At 44.0% G+C, this 18,336-nt stretch overlaps 1 protein-coding gene across 1 annotated transcript in view; it reads right to left on the bottom strand.

Moving 5' to 3' along the window:
- Nucleotides 1–7,126: 7,126 nt before the first annotated feature.
- adamts17 (ADAM metallopeptidase with thrombospondin type 1 motif, 17) overlaps nt 7,127–18,336 on the bottom strand; it is a 119,654-nt gene continuing 108,444 nt past the window's right edge. Inside the window, exons 22-23 of the mRNA XM_072660045.1 lie at nt 9,249–9,426; nt 7,127–8,391 (exon numbers count right to left, since the gene is read on the bottom strand). Coding sequence (XP_072516146.1) covers nt 8,240–8,391; nt 9,249–9,426 — 330 coding nt within the window. The 3' untranslated portion in view covers nt 7,127–8,239. The remainder of the gene's footprint in view (nt 8,392–9,248; nt 9,427–18,336) is intronic.

The raw sequence follows: 18,336 nt of genomic DNA, 5'->3' as shown, positions 1-18,336 counted from the left end.
TTAAAAAAGGTGCTTACAGCTTGGTGACAATTTGGCTCAAATTAATTAATTGATCAAATTTTCTCCCCAATTTTAGCCAATTACCCAACCCACTTCTTAGTACTCTCTACCTATCACGTGTAATGTTCCCATGCCTCCTCCGGCACAAGCACAACCAGTCGTAGCAAACAACAAGCTCAGAGGAAAGCACCAGTCATCCAGATCTGATGCATCGGCTAGCAGATGCCCATGCTGGCCAGCATCACACCGCAATGAATTGAGGGGGAGAGAGAGCACCATCCATCCACCCAGAGAAAGCAATTGGCCAATTGTGCTCACTCAGGCTCCGGCTGCTGACCCAGGATTCAAACCAGCAATCCTCTGGTCATGCTGGCAGTGCCTTAGGCTGCTGGACCACTTCGAGCCTCCTGCAATTGAATTTCCAATGTCAAAGAATTGTCAAAGCATATTCTGAAACCTTGGGGCCTTCTAAGCCTTCACAGAATGCCTAATTATTTCTGGAAATTAAAGCAACACAAATCTGTAACTTTAGCTCATTTACATTTACAGCATTTAGTTGACGCTCTTATCCAGAGCGACTTACAAGGTTACTCGTATTACAAAGGTGGGCCACTGTCGTGTTAGGAGTCTTGCCCAGGGACTCTTATTGCTGTAGCGCAGCATACGGTCACCCAGACTGGGAATCGAACCCTGGTCTCCCACATAGTGTAATAGCTCACTGGCAGCTAGTGGTTTTATCTGTTGTGCCACACCAACCACCATTTCTAGTCAGTAGACTCATGCTTATCTCTAAACTCAGTAAGTACAACAGTAGAAGGTCTATCCACAGATTTTGGATGGTGTTAAGGTCAAGGGGACTGTGAGGGCCATGGGAAAACCTTCAGCTTGGGCTTCTTGAGGTCATCCTTTATGGATTGTGAGGTATGTGTAGGATCATTATTCTGCGGTAGGAGCCATCCTCTGTTTATCTTTAGCTGTTTTACAGGTGGTGTGATGTTTACTTCCAGAATTTGCTGGTATTTCATTGAATTGGTGCCACCGGCTGCAACACAAGCCCAGAGCCTAATCCATCCACCCCCATGCTTAACAGTTGGTGAGGTGTTCTTTGCATGAACTTGGAAATCTTGTGATTCGAACCCTCTGCTCTCATGAGGAGCACTAGACAGTTATATAAGAGAACTGATGCCATTACCATGCAATATTTTGATCAAGGCCTACTGATGGGTGCTGGTACCAACAACTGTGCAACAGGGCAAATAGACTAATGTACAGGATTCGTTTTTGCATCCGAGCACAACATTTCAATTACGGTTATTTATGGGCCGCCGTCCCACCAAAAGCCCTTTCTCTGCTTCAGTGCTACAAAACATTAACCATGAGATGACCTCATTTGTTAGAGAACGTAAAGTAGTAGAAGTCCGCTTTGACTGGCTCTGAAAGAGCAAGCATTCGTCTCTCCCACTCTCGCTCCCTCTTTCTGTTCTCCGCCCGCATATCGAGCTCTATATTCAAGCTATAATTAATATTATGGAGGCTAATATCTGTTGCTGGAAGTTGAAGACACAATCTCCAACAAGCAGAACCACAATGTTAAGGGAATTACGGCCGGATCTGATGGAAATAAGATTGATCTTCCTAGCAAAGTTGAGCTGAGGTGAAAAAAAAGGGGCAACAACAGCAAGACGAGTAAAACTGAAAGTGGAATAATTGCTTTGGGTGGATTTTTAAACAGCGTCTTTCAGTGTAATCAGTCAAAGTTTCATCAGACGAGCTCTGAGAGCTTTATGGATCTGTCTCTAGGTGCAAGGGAAATAATGAAGCACTCGGAAAAGCGTCATCAAAGGCTACTTTGCTTTTCCTTTGTAACGAGATCTTTGAAGAATTATTGCTTAGCTGTGGTCTTCAGAAATTTAAATAATGTTAGCATATGAAGAGCAAACGAGTGTTTCTGCAACACCAGGTGGTTCCGGCTGCGAGAAAACAACAACAACAATAAAACAACAAAACAAACAAACCAACAACAAACAAACAATAAAACAATTTCAAAAATCAGATTTTGCTTCCATAGAAATGAAAGGGCTGCAAAGGTCTGTGCAAATGTTTTATGTTGCAATGACACAAACAGAGTAGCAACACCCAACCAACCACAAGGGGTACCACAGCAACAACCTGCAGCACCATCACAACCACCTGAGACATCAATGCAACCACCTGGACTACAACAGCAAATGCCACATTAAGCAACCTGGCAACCACCAAAAAAAATATCCTTAGCAAAACCATTGCACCCACTCAGCAACACCTCAGTAACCACCGGAAATATGCCAAAGCACATTATCAACACCATAGTACCCACTTAGCAATGCCTTGTCAACCACCTGGGCCACCATAGCATCCACCTTAAATACGCCACACCATAGCAACCACCAAGAACACCTCAGCACAGAAATCTAGTAATACCGCCTGTATTATCTTAGCAGCACAATAGCTCCCACTTAGCAACACATTAGCAACCCCCTGGGACACCTTAGCAACCACCTGAAATACCTTAGCAACTTCATAGCAACACCACAGCAAGCCCCAGGAATAGCGTAGAAAGTGCAAAGCAGCCTAGCAACTACTTCAAATATCCTAGCAAGCAGCCTCACTCTATTGCTATGACCACATAGCAACAGTCTAGCCAGTAGCTGGGAAGTGGGAACCACTGTAGCTGTGCAATCAGGCTGGTTTCAGTTTTCTTTACCATTTTGTCTGAATATTTGCTTCTGTAAGAATAAATAAATAAATAAATAAATAAATAAATAAATAAATGTGAAGCAGCCGCATAAAAGGCCGCCGACAGAGTTTCAGAGTCTGAAAGCATGAAGGCAGCAGTGACCTTCACACAGAGTCCTTCACCATCACCCTGAAGCCACGGAGTGGATTTACAGGCCCAGTCAGCCTCCAGGTGGCCGTTTGTCAGGAGGATGCTCGCTGCTTTGCATACTGCAGTATATTCTCAATGCCAGGATGAAGGAGTGCCAGCGGCGGCGGGTATGAAATGAATGAATGAAGATAATACAAAAATAAACAGTAGAACTGATGCTTGAGCCACCATCCTTCAAAAATCCACAGAGGACAAGCATCCAGGCACCGACGTGGTGGAACGAACTGGGTGGGCAGAGTCGTTCGCTGTCTTCAAAGGCAGGCTGAAGACCCTCCTCTTCCAAGAGTGCTGTATTTGGCAGCATCTAGCTCGAGTGTGTCTCTGTGGAGTGTGTGTTAAACACGCCGTTATTCAGTAAATACATGAGGTAGCTAATATAGCTTTTAATAATCATTAAAAACGTAATCATTAAGAAAACAGACTTACAGCCAGTATGAAGATCATCTGTTGGATCAGGAATGTCGGATAAACTCTCACACAACTCTACTTTTCATTAAAATTTTCATTAAATAAAGAATCCTTTGTTTCCAGTCGTGGCTCGAGTACAGGTCCATTCAAAAGTACTGCCCAAATGCCCAGTGTGTTCTTGCTCTGGCTGTGTTATCAAGGATGGTTGGCAGGTGACTTGTCTGGACTTTATCATCTCACTCATGTGTTTTTATCTTGTTTGGCTTCACGCCACATTTACCATTTGTATTTTTCTTAATTCAGTTTAGTTTTATTATTGTTTTTATTACGGTTTTGATTCTTATTATGATCCGGTGTCGACCTGGATAATAGGAGGAGGATGGGTTCCCCTTTGAGTCTTGGTTCCCCTCAAGGTTTCTTCCTCTCGACCCGAGGGGGCCTTTAGCCTTTAGCTTGCTCAAAAGAGGCTCGGACCCGGATCTCTGTAAAGCTGCTTTGGGACAGCCTTTGTTGTAAAAAAGTCTAAATAAATAAAATTGAATTGGACTTGGGAGAGACAAAGATCCCAGAATGCATTTAGCACCATGCTGCTGTTCACATTGCAGAATGGCGGTCCTTCGCCCTCCTCAGGAGCCTGCACTCATGTGTCGAAATTGCCAGGTTATTTTTTAATTGTGTGTGTGTGTGTTGACTACCACAGATGGGTCAAATGCAGAGGATTTCGCTGTACATAGTACAGTGACAAATATATGCACATTTACCTTTATATATATATATATATAATATAAATAAAAAATATATATATTTATAAACTAGCTTAGCGTGCTAACTCGTGGAGTAACGTAAAGCTTATCTTACATGGAAACCAGTGAATATCTTACTGCATTTTTCTAAATGAGAATGGATTCAGTGTGGCTTTGGTTTAAAGAGAGGTCCAGACACCTGAGTAACAAGATATTAATTTATTCATTTTTGTATAAACATTTTACCAGTTTTAATCAAATCAGCACCCTCGGAAATGCATAGAGTGGCAGTTTACGTACCAATCATGTGTGCAACTAAGGACATACAGTACTGGAGTGTGTGTATATATATAGATATATATATATACACACACATAAAAACGGCACTATATCAGCAACTGAAGCAATTGGCACCAAATGGCAGAGTTCTGAAATACAAAGGTAGCTAAATTTCAATATTAAATAATGATGACAAACCTTGAGTCTGTACATACAAATGGAAAACGGCTGAATTCCACAGTTGTGAAATTTTGTCTAGCACCAAATGAACCCTGTGCTGCCTGAGAAATCAGGGGCCAAGGTATCTAAACACACACACACACACACACACACACCCAAAAGTACACTCATATACCACACACACCCACACATACACATAGTCCGGATCGTCTTCGCCAATGGGACTTTCTTTACTGAGAAGTACCAACCTGCAGTCGAGCAAGTTCACATTTTTCACTGACTCCAGTTTACGGAAATGACGCACCTGCTGGATACAGCTCTGCATGAATCCAACCTAAAATGTCATCAGATCTTCATCTAATCCATAGACCTAGATGATGAGAACCCAATTAAACAGGCGACACTAGAACATTATCGCCAGATGTTTCAATCAAGAGGGTGTTTCAATGCCAATCAGGTATGAGTTCTGCAGGCCCCTCAGTATCTTCACTGTCAAAGCCTGGTCCTCATCACACAGGTCCGAAAACTTCAGAAAAAGTGGCTAAAAAAGGTGACAAAACCTTCTAAGATCACTCCAATCACGAGGACATGGCAAACAGTATTATAGGAAGTCACAAAGAACCTTGACGGTAACATCTAGGGAACTAGAGGCCTTAAAATATGGAAAAAATTATTGGGACACCTGCTCATTAATTGTTATTTTAGAAAAAAAAAATCCCTGCTTTTGTTGGCATAACTGTCTCGACTGTCCAGGAAAGAAGGCTTTCTACTAGATTTTGGAGGAGGAGCATTGCTATCAAGATTTGATTGCATTCAGCAACAAGAGCTTTATTGATGTCAGGATGTTGGGTGATGATCACTACCCTCCCCAACTCACCCTATCTCAACATCCCCAACTCATCCCAAAAGTACTGGATGGAGCTCCACCACCATCCATCATTCCAGAGAACACACATCTCTTCCACTGCTCCACAGCCAATAGACTCATGATTAATTTTATTTTCCAGAGAGTCCTATTCTATTGGCGGTACTTCTCTGCAGGGCCTAGACAAGCTGTGTGAGTGCCTTTGCACATCTGTGTCACTTAAAGTAGCTGAATGCATTCATTAGAAGGGGTGTCCACAAACATTTGGACATATGGTGGACCTTTTCCAACTCCGTATTTAGTTCTTGTGATGAAGATCTAATCTGAAGTCAGACTTATACAGAAGTACAGGACGTTGTACAGGGTGCACACATTTTCTAGGGTCTCCTGTAACCTGTATACCACTTGTACTCTCTTCAGGTTTTAACAGGAGGAACTTCTTCTAGTAAAACATAGTAAAAATAGCAGAATGCAGATTTTATACAAATAAACAAATGTGCAACGCTGGACTTCCAGAGCTGAAAACAAAAATGCTGCACCGTCTCTTTAAACACGAACCAAAGGTACATTTGGTAGAACTTTACACAACATTACACTTCATGTAATATAAAGGATAGAAGACAAACTATGATGCGATCAAGTGATTTGCTGATTTTACCACTGAGCTAGGGACTAGAACACTGGTTAACGCTTCCTACACTGTGACAGCCAAGACTTCGGTCCAGCTACGGCCAGTAATAGGCAACCGTATTCACAGCAGACACTGTGCGCCATATAAGCGTAGCATCAAGCGAAGCCTAAGAGGCCAGACTGACTCATCACCAGCTACTTCAGACGGGAATATCAGCTCGTCATGTGACCAGGAGTGGCCGAACTCCTCCCGTCGCAGTTTAGAATGCTATAGAAAGTGAGCCTGCGCGAGTGGAGTAGATCTCTAGGGACATTCATGCATGTATGCAAGGAAAGCAACTCTTATGGGTCGAGTCTGTCATGGATTTGGCGTTAACCCCTCGTGCAGGCTTAACATTCTGTATACCTCCCTTGTTCTAAGGGTCAAAAATGACCTGAAGATAATCAGCTGAACGCACGGTGGTGTACAGCCGTCATAGACGTATGTACAAAGTCAATGTTGGGGTCATCTGGCGGGTGGCGGGTCATTTTCTGCACCCTCAGCCCTTTAAAGCGTCCATGGTGACGTGTCACAGACCCTCTACCCGATATGGAAAGTGTCTTACAGCGCTTTGTCCTTCACTTCCTTTGTCCTGGACGCATCACAGGACAGTTTGAGAGTGTGTGTGCATGTGACCTCGGGTACAATGCCAGTGTGTAAGTTCAGGCTGACCGTTTTCCCCCTCCTTCACTCAGGTTTGTAGTTTTAGCCTATAGGGCAGGACTGTAGGCTTATCGGCTTATCTTATTTGCTGACGCTGAGCTCTGTTGGTCATCGTGGTGGTCTTAGCATTGTTTAAAATGGGTCAGTAAAGAATCACAGAGCATGGAGAGTGTTTACACATGTGGGAAATATAAGCATGGATTAACAGGCGCTGCTGTGGGGCTCTGGGTTTTAGTCGATGTAATGTAAAAAGTATTGGGACACCTGCTTGTTCCATGTTTCTTCTGAAACCAAGGGTATTAAAACATTTTTTTCTCTATCTCTACTGTCCAGGGAAGAAGGCTTTCCACTAGATTCACACTCTGACAGACTGCAGTGCACTACAGGAAGAGTAGGGGGCGGTATGCGATGCCGCGGAAGAAACACCTTTATTACCCTTAAACCTTTTACTGGGTGTCCTCAGGGACCTCCTGATGGTCCAGATTTTGAGGCTCATCACAAAGAGATGAAACATGAGAGCAAACATGTGAACCGTCTGAGGGTTCCAGAGAACCATGAGAACCCCCTGCTTAAGGGATCCAAAAATTGTTCTTCTATGGCATAAGTCAAACAACCCTTGGCGGATTGTATTGGTGCACCATACTCACAGACAGAACTTGACAACGCCGTGATGGGGTAAGTAATGGTCTGGTTCGCACTGGACTCTACTCTCCAGGACCAGAACCGGAGAACCCTGCTCACCTCCAATCTGGCCAATCTTAGCCACCACAGGTCCTCGTCAGTGAAAGCACCAAAACTGGACAGACTAGAGACCCGAGCCAGACTAAAGACACTTCTATAACAATACTGAGGAGACATTTGCACTGCAACAACAACTAAAGTGATAGCAAAGCAAACAGCACTTTGATAATATTGCGAATATTGGCACAATTCGAGAGCTCTGGGGTTCTGGATTATATCCCCTTCTTATACGTCCTCATTCAGGGACTGATTGGACCTCTTTAAGACGTCCTAGAGAAGGGTTGGGACTGATCTTAAAACATGATGGCGACTAAAAGAAAGTCTAGAAAATAACAAACTTAAAAATACAGACTGCTGTCAATGTCCCATTGCTCTATCCTGGGGTTATTGGCCAACCAGTGGCTTTTAGAAAGCAATGCCAGCCAACGGTTCTTCAGAACTCTTCCAGCGGCCAGCGTACTGTACAACGGCCAAGCCCGGGAGGCTAAAGAAGTCTCCAACTGCCTCTTAATATTGTTAACTTTGGTTTACAGCGAAATAATAGAAAAAAAGTCTTTTTGTTCAAGTCACAACCTTAAAAGCCTTAAAACCCATTCGTGTGCATTTTGCAATACTGCGATTCTGCAATTTCCTTGTTACAGCTTTTACGAACTGATTCGGGCTTCAGTTACAATAATAACAATAATACAAACAGCGTCATTTAAGACAAGTACAAAAAAAAGGACATCAGAAAATAAGCTGCTACGTAAAGAGTGCCGGGATCATTAACTCTTGTGGGGCATTGTGTTGGCATAAAAGTCTCTGCAGGTTTGGCAGCAGCGTTGATACCAGCGCATGTCCTGGCACAGGTTCTTCTCCCGGATCACCCTGCAGTACACCGTCCACTGGTCTCCAGTGCACTTATACGTCAGTGCCGCTGCCCGGAACAACACAAGGACAGGACAGGAGGTGTTAGTGAGGATGTCAGGAGATAAGAAACACATAATATTATTTTTTAATTTTAGCTGCAGCGGAAAATACAGTATAACAAGTCAAATAGGGACTGGACTGGCACTCTACTGGCAGGAAGCTGGCTAATACGATATGATATTATATGATATGATATATGCATCACAATACATGGGTTATGATTCAATTACATTTTTGCAATTTTAGGATAACTGTCTTATTATAAATACACACACCATCATATCCAGAAAATATGAGTAAAAAAAGCTTTTTATCCAATCAGAACGATGGGATCTGAGGGCAGGGTACAGCACTGCTACATAGAATCGCAATATCACGAGACTTTGATATGTTGATATTTTCTTACATCCCTAATATCAATTTTACATCAGTGAGCCAAAACATTGAAGAACACTGATAGATAAAGTGAATAATGCTGATTATCTTGTACAAGCGACTGTAAAGGACTGGGATGCATGGTAGACAGTAACTAACCAGTCGGTTCTGCAGGTGAAACAATCAGACTCTCCAACTCTCCAAAATGGCAAGACATGAGGGGTAATCAGTGGAACCCTTTCTGGTGCTATATAGAACCATTTATAAAAGGTTGTTAAAAAAAGGAACCATCTACAAGAGGTTTTCCTTGTGAAGAATCATTTTTACAAGCCTGAATTGATGCATTCTGCATTCAGACGTTCCTTTATGTTGCTACGTTTCTAAACAGAACCACAATCTTCACTAAAGAACCCTTCAAGAACCCTTCTCGATAACCGAGCTGGTGATCAGTCATGTGGCGTCTTGCAGTGTGGGCTGCAGTTTTCTTACCCAGCCTGGGAGAAGTGATGGTGTTGACGTTGACTTTTTCGTTGCACGCCCCCTGGTGGCACTGCCGGTACGCTGGGGACTTTAGAAATATGGGGCAGTCGCTGCCATGCCGACCTGTCACTTTGTGCATGCACTGGACCACTCTGGACTGCAGACCACGGCCACAGGACGACGAACACTGAAAGGAACCAATCAGAACAGGTCAGCGATGGCTGGCAGCCATACTGAAACGTCCATGTACTGCAGTATGAAAGCGACCTTTGAAAAGCCATGGATACACTGTTAATAAAGTATGTAAAAATAAATCACATTATTTATTTATTTATTTATTTTAATTTTTGCATATTTAAACATCTGGATGATGTTTGATCTTCATATAAACAAGGCAGAGGTCCTATAACTAAGCACATACAGCTGAAGAAATTCCTTTATTTATTTAATTAATAACCTCAGACATTTAGTCTGGTTTGCTCTTGATGGTTGACGTGAGTGGTGAAGATCACCATGGCCAGTACTGTAATGAGTGGGGTTTCCATGGGGGGTCCTACATTTTTACATTGGCTACATCCCAGTTTCATACTATAAGATAACCCGTTTTTTAACTCGTCATAAATACATTCCTGGAAGGTCTCCTGCCACCCTTGCCACTGCACTTGCATCGATATCCACCATTGCTTTCTAGTGTTTCTGGATTTCTTCAAAGTTCTTAGTTGGAGTAATTATCTCTACTGTCCAGGGAAGAAGGCTTTCCACTAGATTCACACTCTGACAGACTGCAGTGCACTACAGGAAGTCTAGGGGGCGGTATGGCTTCTACATTCTTAAAAACAAACAAAATATTACTTTACGTTTTGTACATGAGATGAGGAGAACCATTTTACAGTTTAAAGAACCTGCAAATGTTCTAGATAGTTTTTTATACCTTTTTAAAAGCTTCTTCACACTTCACGCAGGGCAGTGTTTCTCAAACTGGTCCTCAGGGACCATTTTGAGGTTCATCACAAAGAGATCCGTCTGGGGGTTCCAGAGAACCATGAGAACCCCCTGCTTAAGGGATCTATAAATGGTTCTTCTACGGCATAAGTCAAACAACCCTTGGTGGATTGTATTGGTGCGCCATACTCACAGACAGAACTTGACAACGCCGTGATGGGGTAAGTAATGGTCTGGTTCGCACTGGACTCTGCTCTCCGGGACCAGAACCAGAGAACCCTGCGCTGCACCTTGACCTTCACCTCCAATCTGGCCAATCTTAGCCACCACAGGTCCTCGTCAGTGAAAGCACCAAAACAGGACAGACTAGAGACCCGAGCCAGACTAAAGACACTTCTAGAACAATACTGAGAAGTAACTCTTCAAAGTTCTCCCAGTTATTTCCAGGCAGCTGTCTACTCCAGTCCTCAATCTAAAGCAGCAGGTTGGTGAGGTTGGCACGCTGGAGAAGTGTCAGCTGTAGCCTCCTACTATGTGACGTAGGTGCCGTTAAGGAGGGCGCTCCGCAGTGCTGTTGCTGTCGTGATAAATGCAGCCTGGAGGCAGAACGTCTTTACAATGCAAAAACGTGGCAGCTTGATTAGGTCGCCCTACTTCTCACCGTACGCCGCTTTCAGAGTGTCAGTGCTTCTCCCAGCCTCCACTTGACATTTGTCTTGATAAAGAACCCGGAGTCCTAAGATTACCTAATTACAATAATTCACAGTTGTTATGCAACCAGCCTCCTCAGTGGATGTCAGAAGCAGTGACTTAGCTGATAAAACTCAACCCCCATTCACCCGGCCTGTGAAGCGCTAGGCACGAACAGGTGGTCACGAATGGTGTGTAGAACTGGAGAAGGAACCACTGACTTTAAAGTGTTAGGTTTGCAAACTATCCCTCAGAGTAGTCTGGGCTTTTAGAGAAGATCCAATGATTTCTTGGAACCAAAATTGCCATATTTCAGGTGTTCTAGTAATACTCTCATTCCATTGAGTGAAAACAATGTTCTTATTGTGGAAGGCTGTGTTAGGATCAAGCCAGTAACCCTTTCCAGGCATGTTTAAACACCGATCAGCCATAGCATTAGCTCTACCTGCCAAATATTGAGTAGATCCCCCTGGTGCAGCCACACCAGATCTGACCATTTGAGGCATGGACTCTACAAGACCACTAAAGGTGTCCTGCTGTGGTATCTGGCACCAAGATGTTCCTTGCAGTAGATCCCAGAAAGTCCCATTGTGATGAGCATCAATGCCCATGAGCCTTAAGCGTCCATAATTTAATTGAATTTAATAATTAATCCTTTCTTGGAGCATTCTGGTAGGTACTGACCACTGCATACTGTGATCACCCCACAAGACCTGCCTGATGTTTTGTAGATGTTCTGGACCAATCTAGGCCCTTCTAGAACATCTCTTCACGAGACAGCCAATCATCATCAGGCATGCTTTCAGAGGCAATGGTAAGGCAAAAGGTGTCAGAACCAGGGTGAGCTTGTCAAGCCCAAACTCAATCAACTTTATTCACTAATCTAGGATGAACTGATTCTGGGTTAGTAGGGTCCAAATGTCTGAGAGCACTAGTGAAAACGGGGGATTAGTGTAGGTTGGGAGCATGCCTGGAAAACAGTACCTGCCTGACTGCACTGAGCCAACTGTAAAGTTTGGTGGAGGAGGGATAATGCTGTGGACTTGTTTTCCAGGTGGGTGGCCTATAGGCCCCTTAGTGCCTGAAAGTCTCGTGTCTGCTTCTAACTTTGTGGAAATCATTTGAGGAAGACCATTTTCTGTTCCAGCATGACTGTACATCTTAGATCTAGGGTTAGATTTAAGGTTTAGGTCAAGATTAAGGTTAGAATTTAGGGTTGATTCAAGGGTATGGTTATGATTAGGGTTAGGTGTAGGGTTACATTTAATAGATAACCATATATATTTAACTATTTAACTATTATATATTTACAGTTCAGTTTAGTGTAATGTAAAGCATCTACAATGGACCATCCAAGTAAAGTAATACTGAATAAATTGATTATTTTAAAGCAATCAGTAAAAAAAATCCAATTTAACAAGCCGTAAAACTGCTGCTGTCAGCTCGATGCAACCATGAATCCAATTGTGGTTGGGTGCTGCTGCCTGCCTACCCACTGGTCCAGGCTCTCTCGCTGTGTAAACTCACCAGTATTTGCCACAATCCTCCCAACCCCCTTTTTATTGTTCTCTTTCTCTCCTATGTATTATGTATGTTATCTACATATCTCACTCTTTTTGACCAGCTATTCCTGTTGTTCTGTTGTGCTATCCAGAGTCGACCAGAGCAGGATGGGCTCCCCTTTTCAGTCTTGGTTTCTCTCAAGGTTTTTTCATCTCAGTATAAGGGAGTTTTCCTCGCCACTGTCGCCTTTGGCTTGCTCAAGAGCAATGCAAGCAATGCAATACTTGTTAATTACATTAGCATCATAGCTGCAAGCTATGAAATGGCTATACTTTGGCTAAGGGTGGGTGAATTAGATTTTTGGCTATTAATCACTATAAATAAAGTATAAAATCACTTTATTAATATAATTTATATTTTGATTAATGGATAATATTGTGTATGTTGCTTTAGACACATCTTGGCTGATCCAAAAGAACCTACTGGTTTATTCTAGTCCATTCCTGCTTGTCTCAGGCCGATGGTAAGTCCAGCAACTAACCTCTCAAATTGGTTACATTAGCCTGTGGGTGGACAGTGGCTTTGATCAGTGGATATTAGATATGTTCTAAGAGGCTTTGGTGCTGTTGCGCCCACTATGGGGTGTCACTTCTTGTTAAAAGAGCATTTAAGGCTACAAGACATCAGCCCCACTGCTCACACACATATACACACACACACAGCAGCCATTCAGCCGGACAGCCCAAGTTATACTCCCCCTCCATGCTATTTATATAGGCTCCCACTGCAGGCCGGCCGGAGATGAAGTTGGACCCGGCATGCTGATTTGATTTTCACCACCCCGTCGCTGCTTGTAAAAGTGAAATATTGGTTAGCGATGAAAGACGTTTGGGTCCACACATGTAGTGCTGTGTAGATTATTTTGCATTTGACACCTCCAACACCAGCCAGTGTGTAACTCCACTGCTAGACAGTGTGTATTCTCAGTGGTCTGACTGTGCTTGACTGAGTACTGTTGTACTGAATTGACATCATTTGTTTTCACAAATTTGACACATATATTTTCATACTGTGCATAAAAGATCTGTCGCGACCAGGCCAGCCTTTTAATACCCAAAATATGGGGAGGTCTTTCAGTAAGATAACTGAGCATAATCTGCTGTTGTGCTAATTTAGCACTGCGAAACTCAGCAGAAGGAAACAGCAGCATGGCAGCCAGTTGTGCTATCTCAGGCTCTGGCTGCTGATGGCAAAGCAATATGACCCAGGATTCAAACTTGCAATCCTTGCTGAGCCACTCGGAGCCCTGATTTCAATTTCAATTTCTTTTTTATTCTTTTTTATTTATTTTTTTATTCATATTAATTGTAGTAATCCTCTAATTTCAGCATGTTTTGGTCAAAAACAAAAGGGCTTAAAAAAGTATCCTAGTTCTGTCAGCTGTGGCAAGCTGCCCAAGCCCTGAAGCAGCACTGTAACACTACCACCACCATGTTTGACAGTATAACCCAAAGTATATACAAATACAGTGCATTCTTACTGTGGAATACTGTGTTAGCTTTACGCCAGATGAATCAGCACCCATCTTCCAAATCACTCCACTTTTGACTCAAAAAGTGTTCCAAAAGGCCAAAAGGGGGTCCCAGGCCTTTCCATGGTCCACCTTACAGCTCTACCATGTGAGGATCATATTAGGCCAGTATTTTTAAAAGGTGAAATCATAACCTTTTTCATGACCTTATCTGAAGGGAGTGAGGTCTGCAGTTTCCTAGCTGTTGATCTAGCTTTCTTTGTGATGTCCATCGAAAGTCACAGCAGGTATTCCTCCAATCCACAGACTGAGAAGAAAACCCAAGGTGCCTGTTGGGTGTAATGCAATTTAACGGCGTCCCAAGCGCAGACCGAACCCAGCCAGTTTCAATCACGCAGCCAATTGAGAAATGCAGCCTCTAATTTTGTCATTTCCCGCCAACACTCACAATGTGTTTCACATAATTGGACGAAGATGACTTTCAAAAAGCAGCCGGAGATCTGAACATCCGGAGCGGAGAGGAGATCTCACGGTTTAGTCGGGATAAATGTATGCAATGCGGCTTCCGCAGAGTCGGTCCAGCCATGCCAGGCCTGTTCCAGCCAGATACACGGCTAATCTGCATGAGCTAATCTGTCATAATCCCTGATCACAATAATCTAGCTGGGTTCATTAAAGCAGTATTTGGAGTAGCAGAGTCCAAGTCAGTCATACTTCCCTCAGGCTGTCCACTGCTGGAATGTAAAGCATGTGTGGTGCATCCAGGCAGCAGATGCACTGCAGATCAAACAGAGGCTTCGGTTTCAGTGAAAAGCACGACAGGCTGCCAGTATTTCAGTAACTCAGCTCTACAGGGCAATAAACCTCCTCCACTTAAAATGACAGATCAGCAGAAACCGAAATGAGGTTTTTACTCTTAACACGAACGAAGTCAATCAGAAAGATGCTGTTATTATTTTATAGTGCCAGATCACATAAATATGTCAATCTGAAATTACCTAGAGCTTCCCTTCAACTGGAGTTTTCAATTAAATAGCTGAGAAGTAAACTCAGCGTTTCTAATAAAGTGGCCAGTGAGTGGAAGCACAAGGTAGGAGTTTCTAATAAAGTGGCCAATGAGCAGAAGTACAGGGTAGGTGTTTCTAATAAAGTGGCCAATGAGCAGAAGCACAGGGTAGGTGTTTCTAATAAAGTGGCCAGTGAGTGGAAGCCCAAGGTAGGTGTTTCTAATAAAGTGGCCAGAGAGTGGACACACAAGGCAGGTGTTTCTAATAAAGTGGCCAGTGAGTGGAAGCACAAAGTAGGTGTTTCTAATAAAGTGGCCAGAGAGTGGAAGCACAAGGTGTAATGGTTTCTAATAAAGTGGCCAGTGAGTGGAAGCACAAGGTAGGTGTTTCTAATAAAGTGGCTAGTGAGTGGATGCATAAGGTAGGTGTTTCTAATAAAGTGGCCAGTGAGTGGATGCATAAGGTAGGTGTTTCTAATAAAGTGGCCAGTGAGTGGAAGCACAAGGTAGGTGTTTCTAACAAAGTGGCCAGAGAGTGGATGCATAAGGTAGGTGTTTCTAATAAAGTGGCCAGTGAGTGGAAGCACAAGGTAGGTGTTTCTAACAAAGTGGCCAGAGAGTGGATGCATAAGGTAGATGTTTCTGATAAAGTGGCCAGTGAGTGGAAGGAGAAGGTTGGTGTTTCTAACAAAGTGGCCAGTGAGTAGACGTTCATGGTAGGGGTTTCTAATAAAGTGGCCACTGATTGGAAGCACAAGGTGTAGGGGTTTCTAATAAAGGAAAGGTGGGTGTTTCTATTAAAGTGGCCACTAAAAATGACTCTCACATCAGTTCAGGTCTGCTCTAGGTTCAGACTCTGAACTGACAGCCTGCAGAAATACCAGAGCAAGTGTGAAAGCCTCAGCTTGCAGGCTAACAACACCTCCTTCAGCCCCCTTGACCTGCGAACACCGGTCACCTCAGCGTCCCTCAGAGCCTTCCCTTCAATCTCCGAGTCCAACAGCACCGTCCTCTGCGCTGGCCTGCGGGCACCAGCGGAAAGGTGATCTGGCCGTGTCAGGAGCCTCGAGGGGGTGTGAGAGTTCCTCCCTTTGAGGTGTTTTTTTAGAAACCGTGGCCAGGACAACCCAAAGGCTCCAGCAGCTGGCCGCCAGCTCTGAAAGTCACCCGTAAAAGCTGGCATTAAAACTGCTGTAGAATATGACTCTCCCAACAGGCCCAGAGCGATGATATGTCTGAGAGCTTTACAGTGCTGCGGCTGCCGGCAGGAACCTTCACTTCTATTTAAAAACGTCTCCACACCATCAAGAGGAAATTATAATAGCGTTGTACATTTATGGATCTTTATGAGCCATAATATTCCTCCATAAACATAAAAGATTGTCCAGCAACCACAGAAAAACAAACATACACACACACTGGCCGCTTTATTAGAAACCCCACCCTTGTGGCTGGGTGGTGGACCCACTCTCAGCCTAGCAGTGACCCTGACATGCAAAAAGTGTCCAGTGAGTGGAAGCGCAGGGTAGGTGTTTCTAATAAAGTGGCCAGAGAGTGAAAGCACACGGTAGGTGTTTCTAATAAAGTGACCAGAAGGTGAAAGGGAAAGGTGGGTGTTTCTATTAAAGTGGCCACTAAAAATGACTCTCACATCAATTTATGGATCTTTATGAGCCATAATATTCCTCCATAAACATAAAAGACTGTCCAGCAACCACAGAAAAACTGGCTGGGTGGTGGACCCACTCTCAGCCTAGCAGTGACCCTGACATGTAAAAAACCCTGCAATGCGGCTGTAGGTGGTCCACATCCCCAGCAATATCTGGACATGGTAGGTGTTTCCAATAAAATGGCCAGTGACTAGACACACAAGGCAGGTGTTTCTAATAAAGTGGCCAGTGACTACACGCACAAGGTTGGTGTTTCTAATAAAGTGGCCAGTGACTACACGCACAAGGTTGGTGTTTCTAATAAAGTGGCCAGTGACTACACGCACAAGGTTGGTGTTTCAAATAAAGTGGCCAGTGACTAGACGCACAAGGTTGGTGTTTCTAATAAAGTGGCCAGTGAGAGTAAGTTTCTATTAAAATTTAGCTGAATGCTAATGTGGTGCTGCTGCAGCCTTCGTTGAGGTTAGACGAGCTCATTACTGTAGAGCACAAAGCTCAAGAGGTTCAGAGAGAGAGAGAGCAAGAGAGAGAACAAGAGCGAGCGAGAAAGAGAGAGAAAGAGCGAGAGAGAGAGAGAGAGAGAGAGAGAGAGAGAGAGAGTGAGCGAGAGAGAGAGAGAGAGAGAGAGAGAGAGAGACCGAGAGTGAGCGAGAGAGAGAGAGAGAGAGAGAGAGAGAGACCGAGAGTGAGCGAGAGAGAGAGAGAGAGAGCGAGAGAGAGAGAGAGACCGAGAGTGAGAGAGACAGAAAGAGAGAGAGAGAGAGAGAGAGAGAGAGAGCGAGAAAGAGAGAGAGACCATGAGTGAGAGAGACAGAGAGAGAGAGCGAGAGAGAGACAGAGAGAGAGACAGAGACAGAGAGAGAGAGAAAGAGAGAGAGAGAAAGAGAGACAGAGAGAGAGAGCGAGAGAGAGAGACAGAGAGAGAGAGAGAGACAGAGAGAGAGACAGAGACAGAGAGAGACAGAGAGAGAGAGAGAGAGAGAGAGAGAGAGAGAGAGAGACAGAGACAGAGAGAGACAGAGAGAGAGAGAGAGAGAGAGAGAGAGAGAGCAGTGATCAGCTCTGCAGTTGCAGAATAGTTGCAGAAAGGCATCTTCTGAGAACCTAAAGGCATCAGCAAGTCAGTTAATGCACAGAGGGAACTAAACACACACACACACACACACTGACTCAGCCCAGCAGGCCTTCTGCTTCTGCCTTATCTCATGATGCACTGGTGAAGGTGGAGTTTATGGAGGTTGTGGTGGTGGAGTTCACTCTGAACGGAGGCTCCTAGCTGAGCCGAGAGAGCACAGAGACACTGTGTTCAGCTGAACTTCTGATGAATTGGTGCCTTTTGGGCGTCAGGAGTGGTGTGTGTGTGTGTATGTGTGTGTGTGTGTGTGTGTGTATGTGTGTGTGTGTGTGTGTGTGTCTAAGAGAGCCTCTTATTGTGTTGGTCGTTTCTACCGAAGCCAGCAGCTGCATCAGTTTGGCTGGACACACTGCAGGGCACTCGGGCAGAATATCAAGTGAAAGGGATCCACAGGAGGAACATAAAGCTCACTGTTTACAGACCTGGGAGTGTGTGTGTGTGTGTGTGTGTGTGTGTGTGTGTGTGTGTGTGTGTGTGTGTGTGTGTGAGAGAGAGAGAGAGAGAGAGAGAGAGTGCTATATAAACCCTGCACAAATGTCTCCCACCAATCAGAAGAGCCCTTTAATTAGGCTAAGCATTATTTAAGCAGCTAAGTGGTTCTTTCAGCTGTCAGTATGTAG

The sequence above is a fragment of the Salminus brasiliensis genome, chromosome 17 (genome assembly GCF_030463535.1).
Source record: "Salminus brasiliensis chromosome 17, fSalBra1.hap2, whole genome shotgun sequence".
NCBI classification, from domain to species: domain Eukaryota; kingdom Metazoa; phylum Chordata; class Actinopteri; order Characiformes; family Bryconidae; genus Salminus; species Salminus brasiliensis.
Note: the sequence above shows the minus strand (reverse complement) of the source record. Positions and strands in the feature narration are given on the sequence as shown.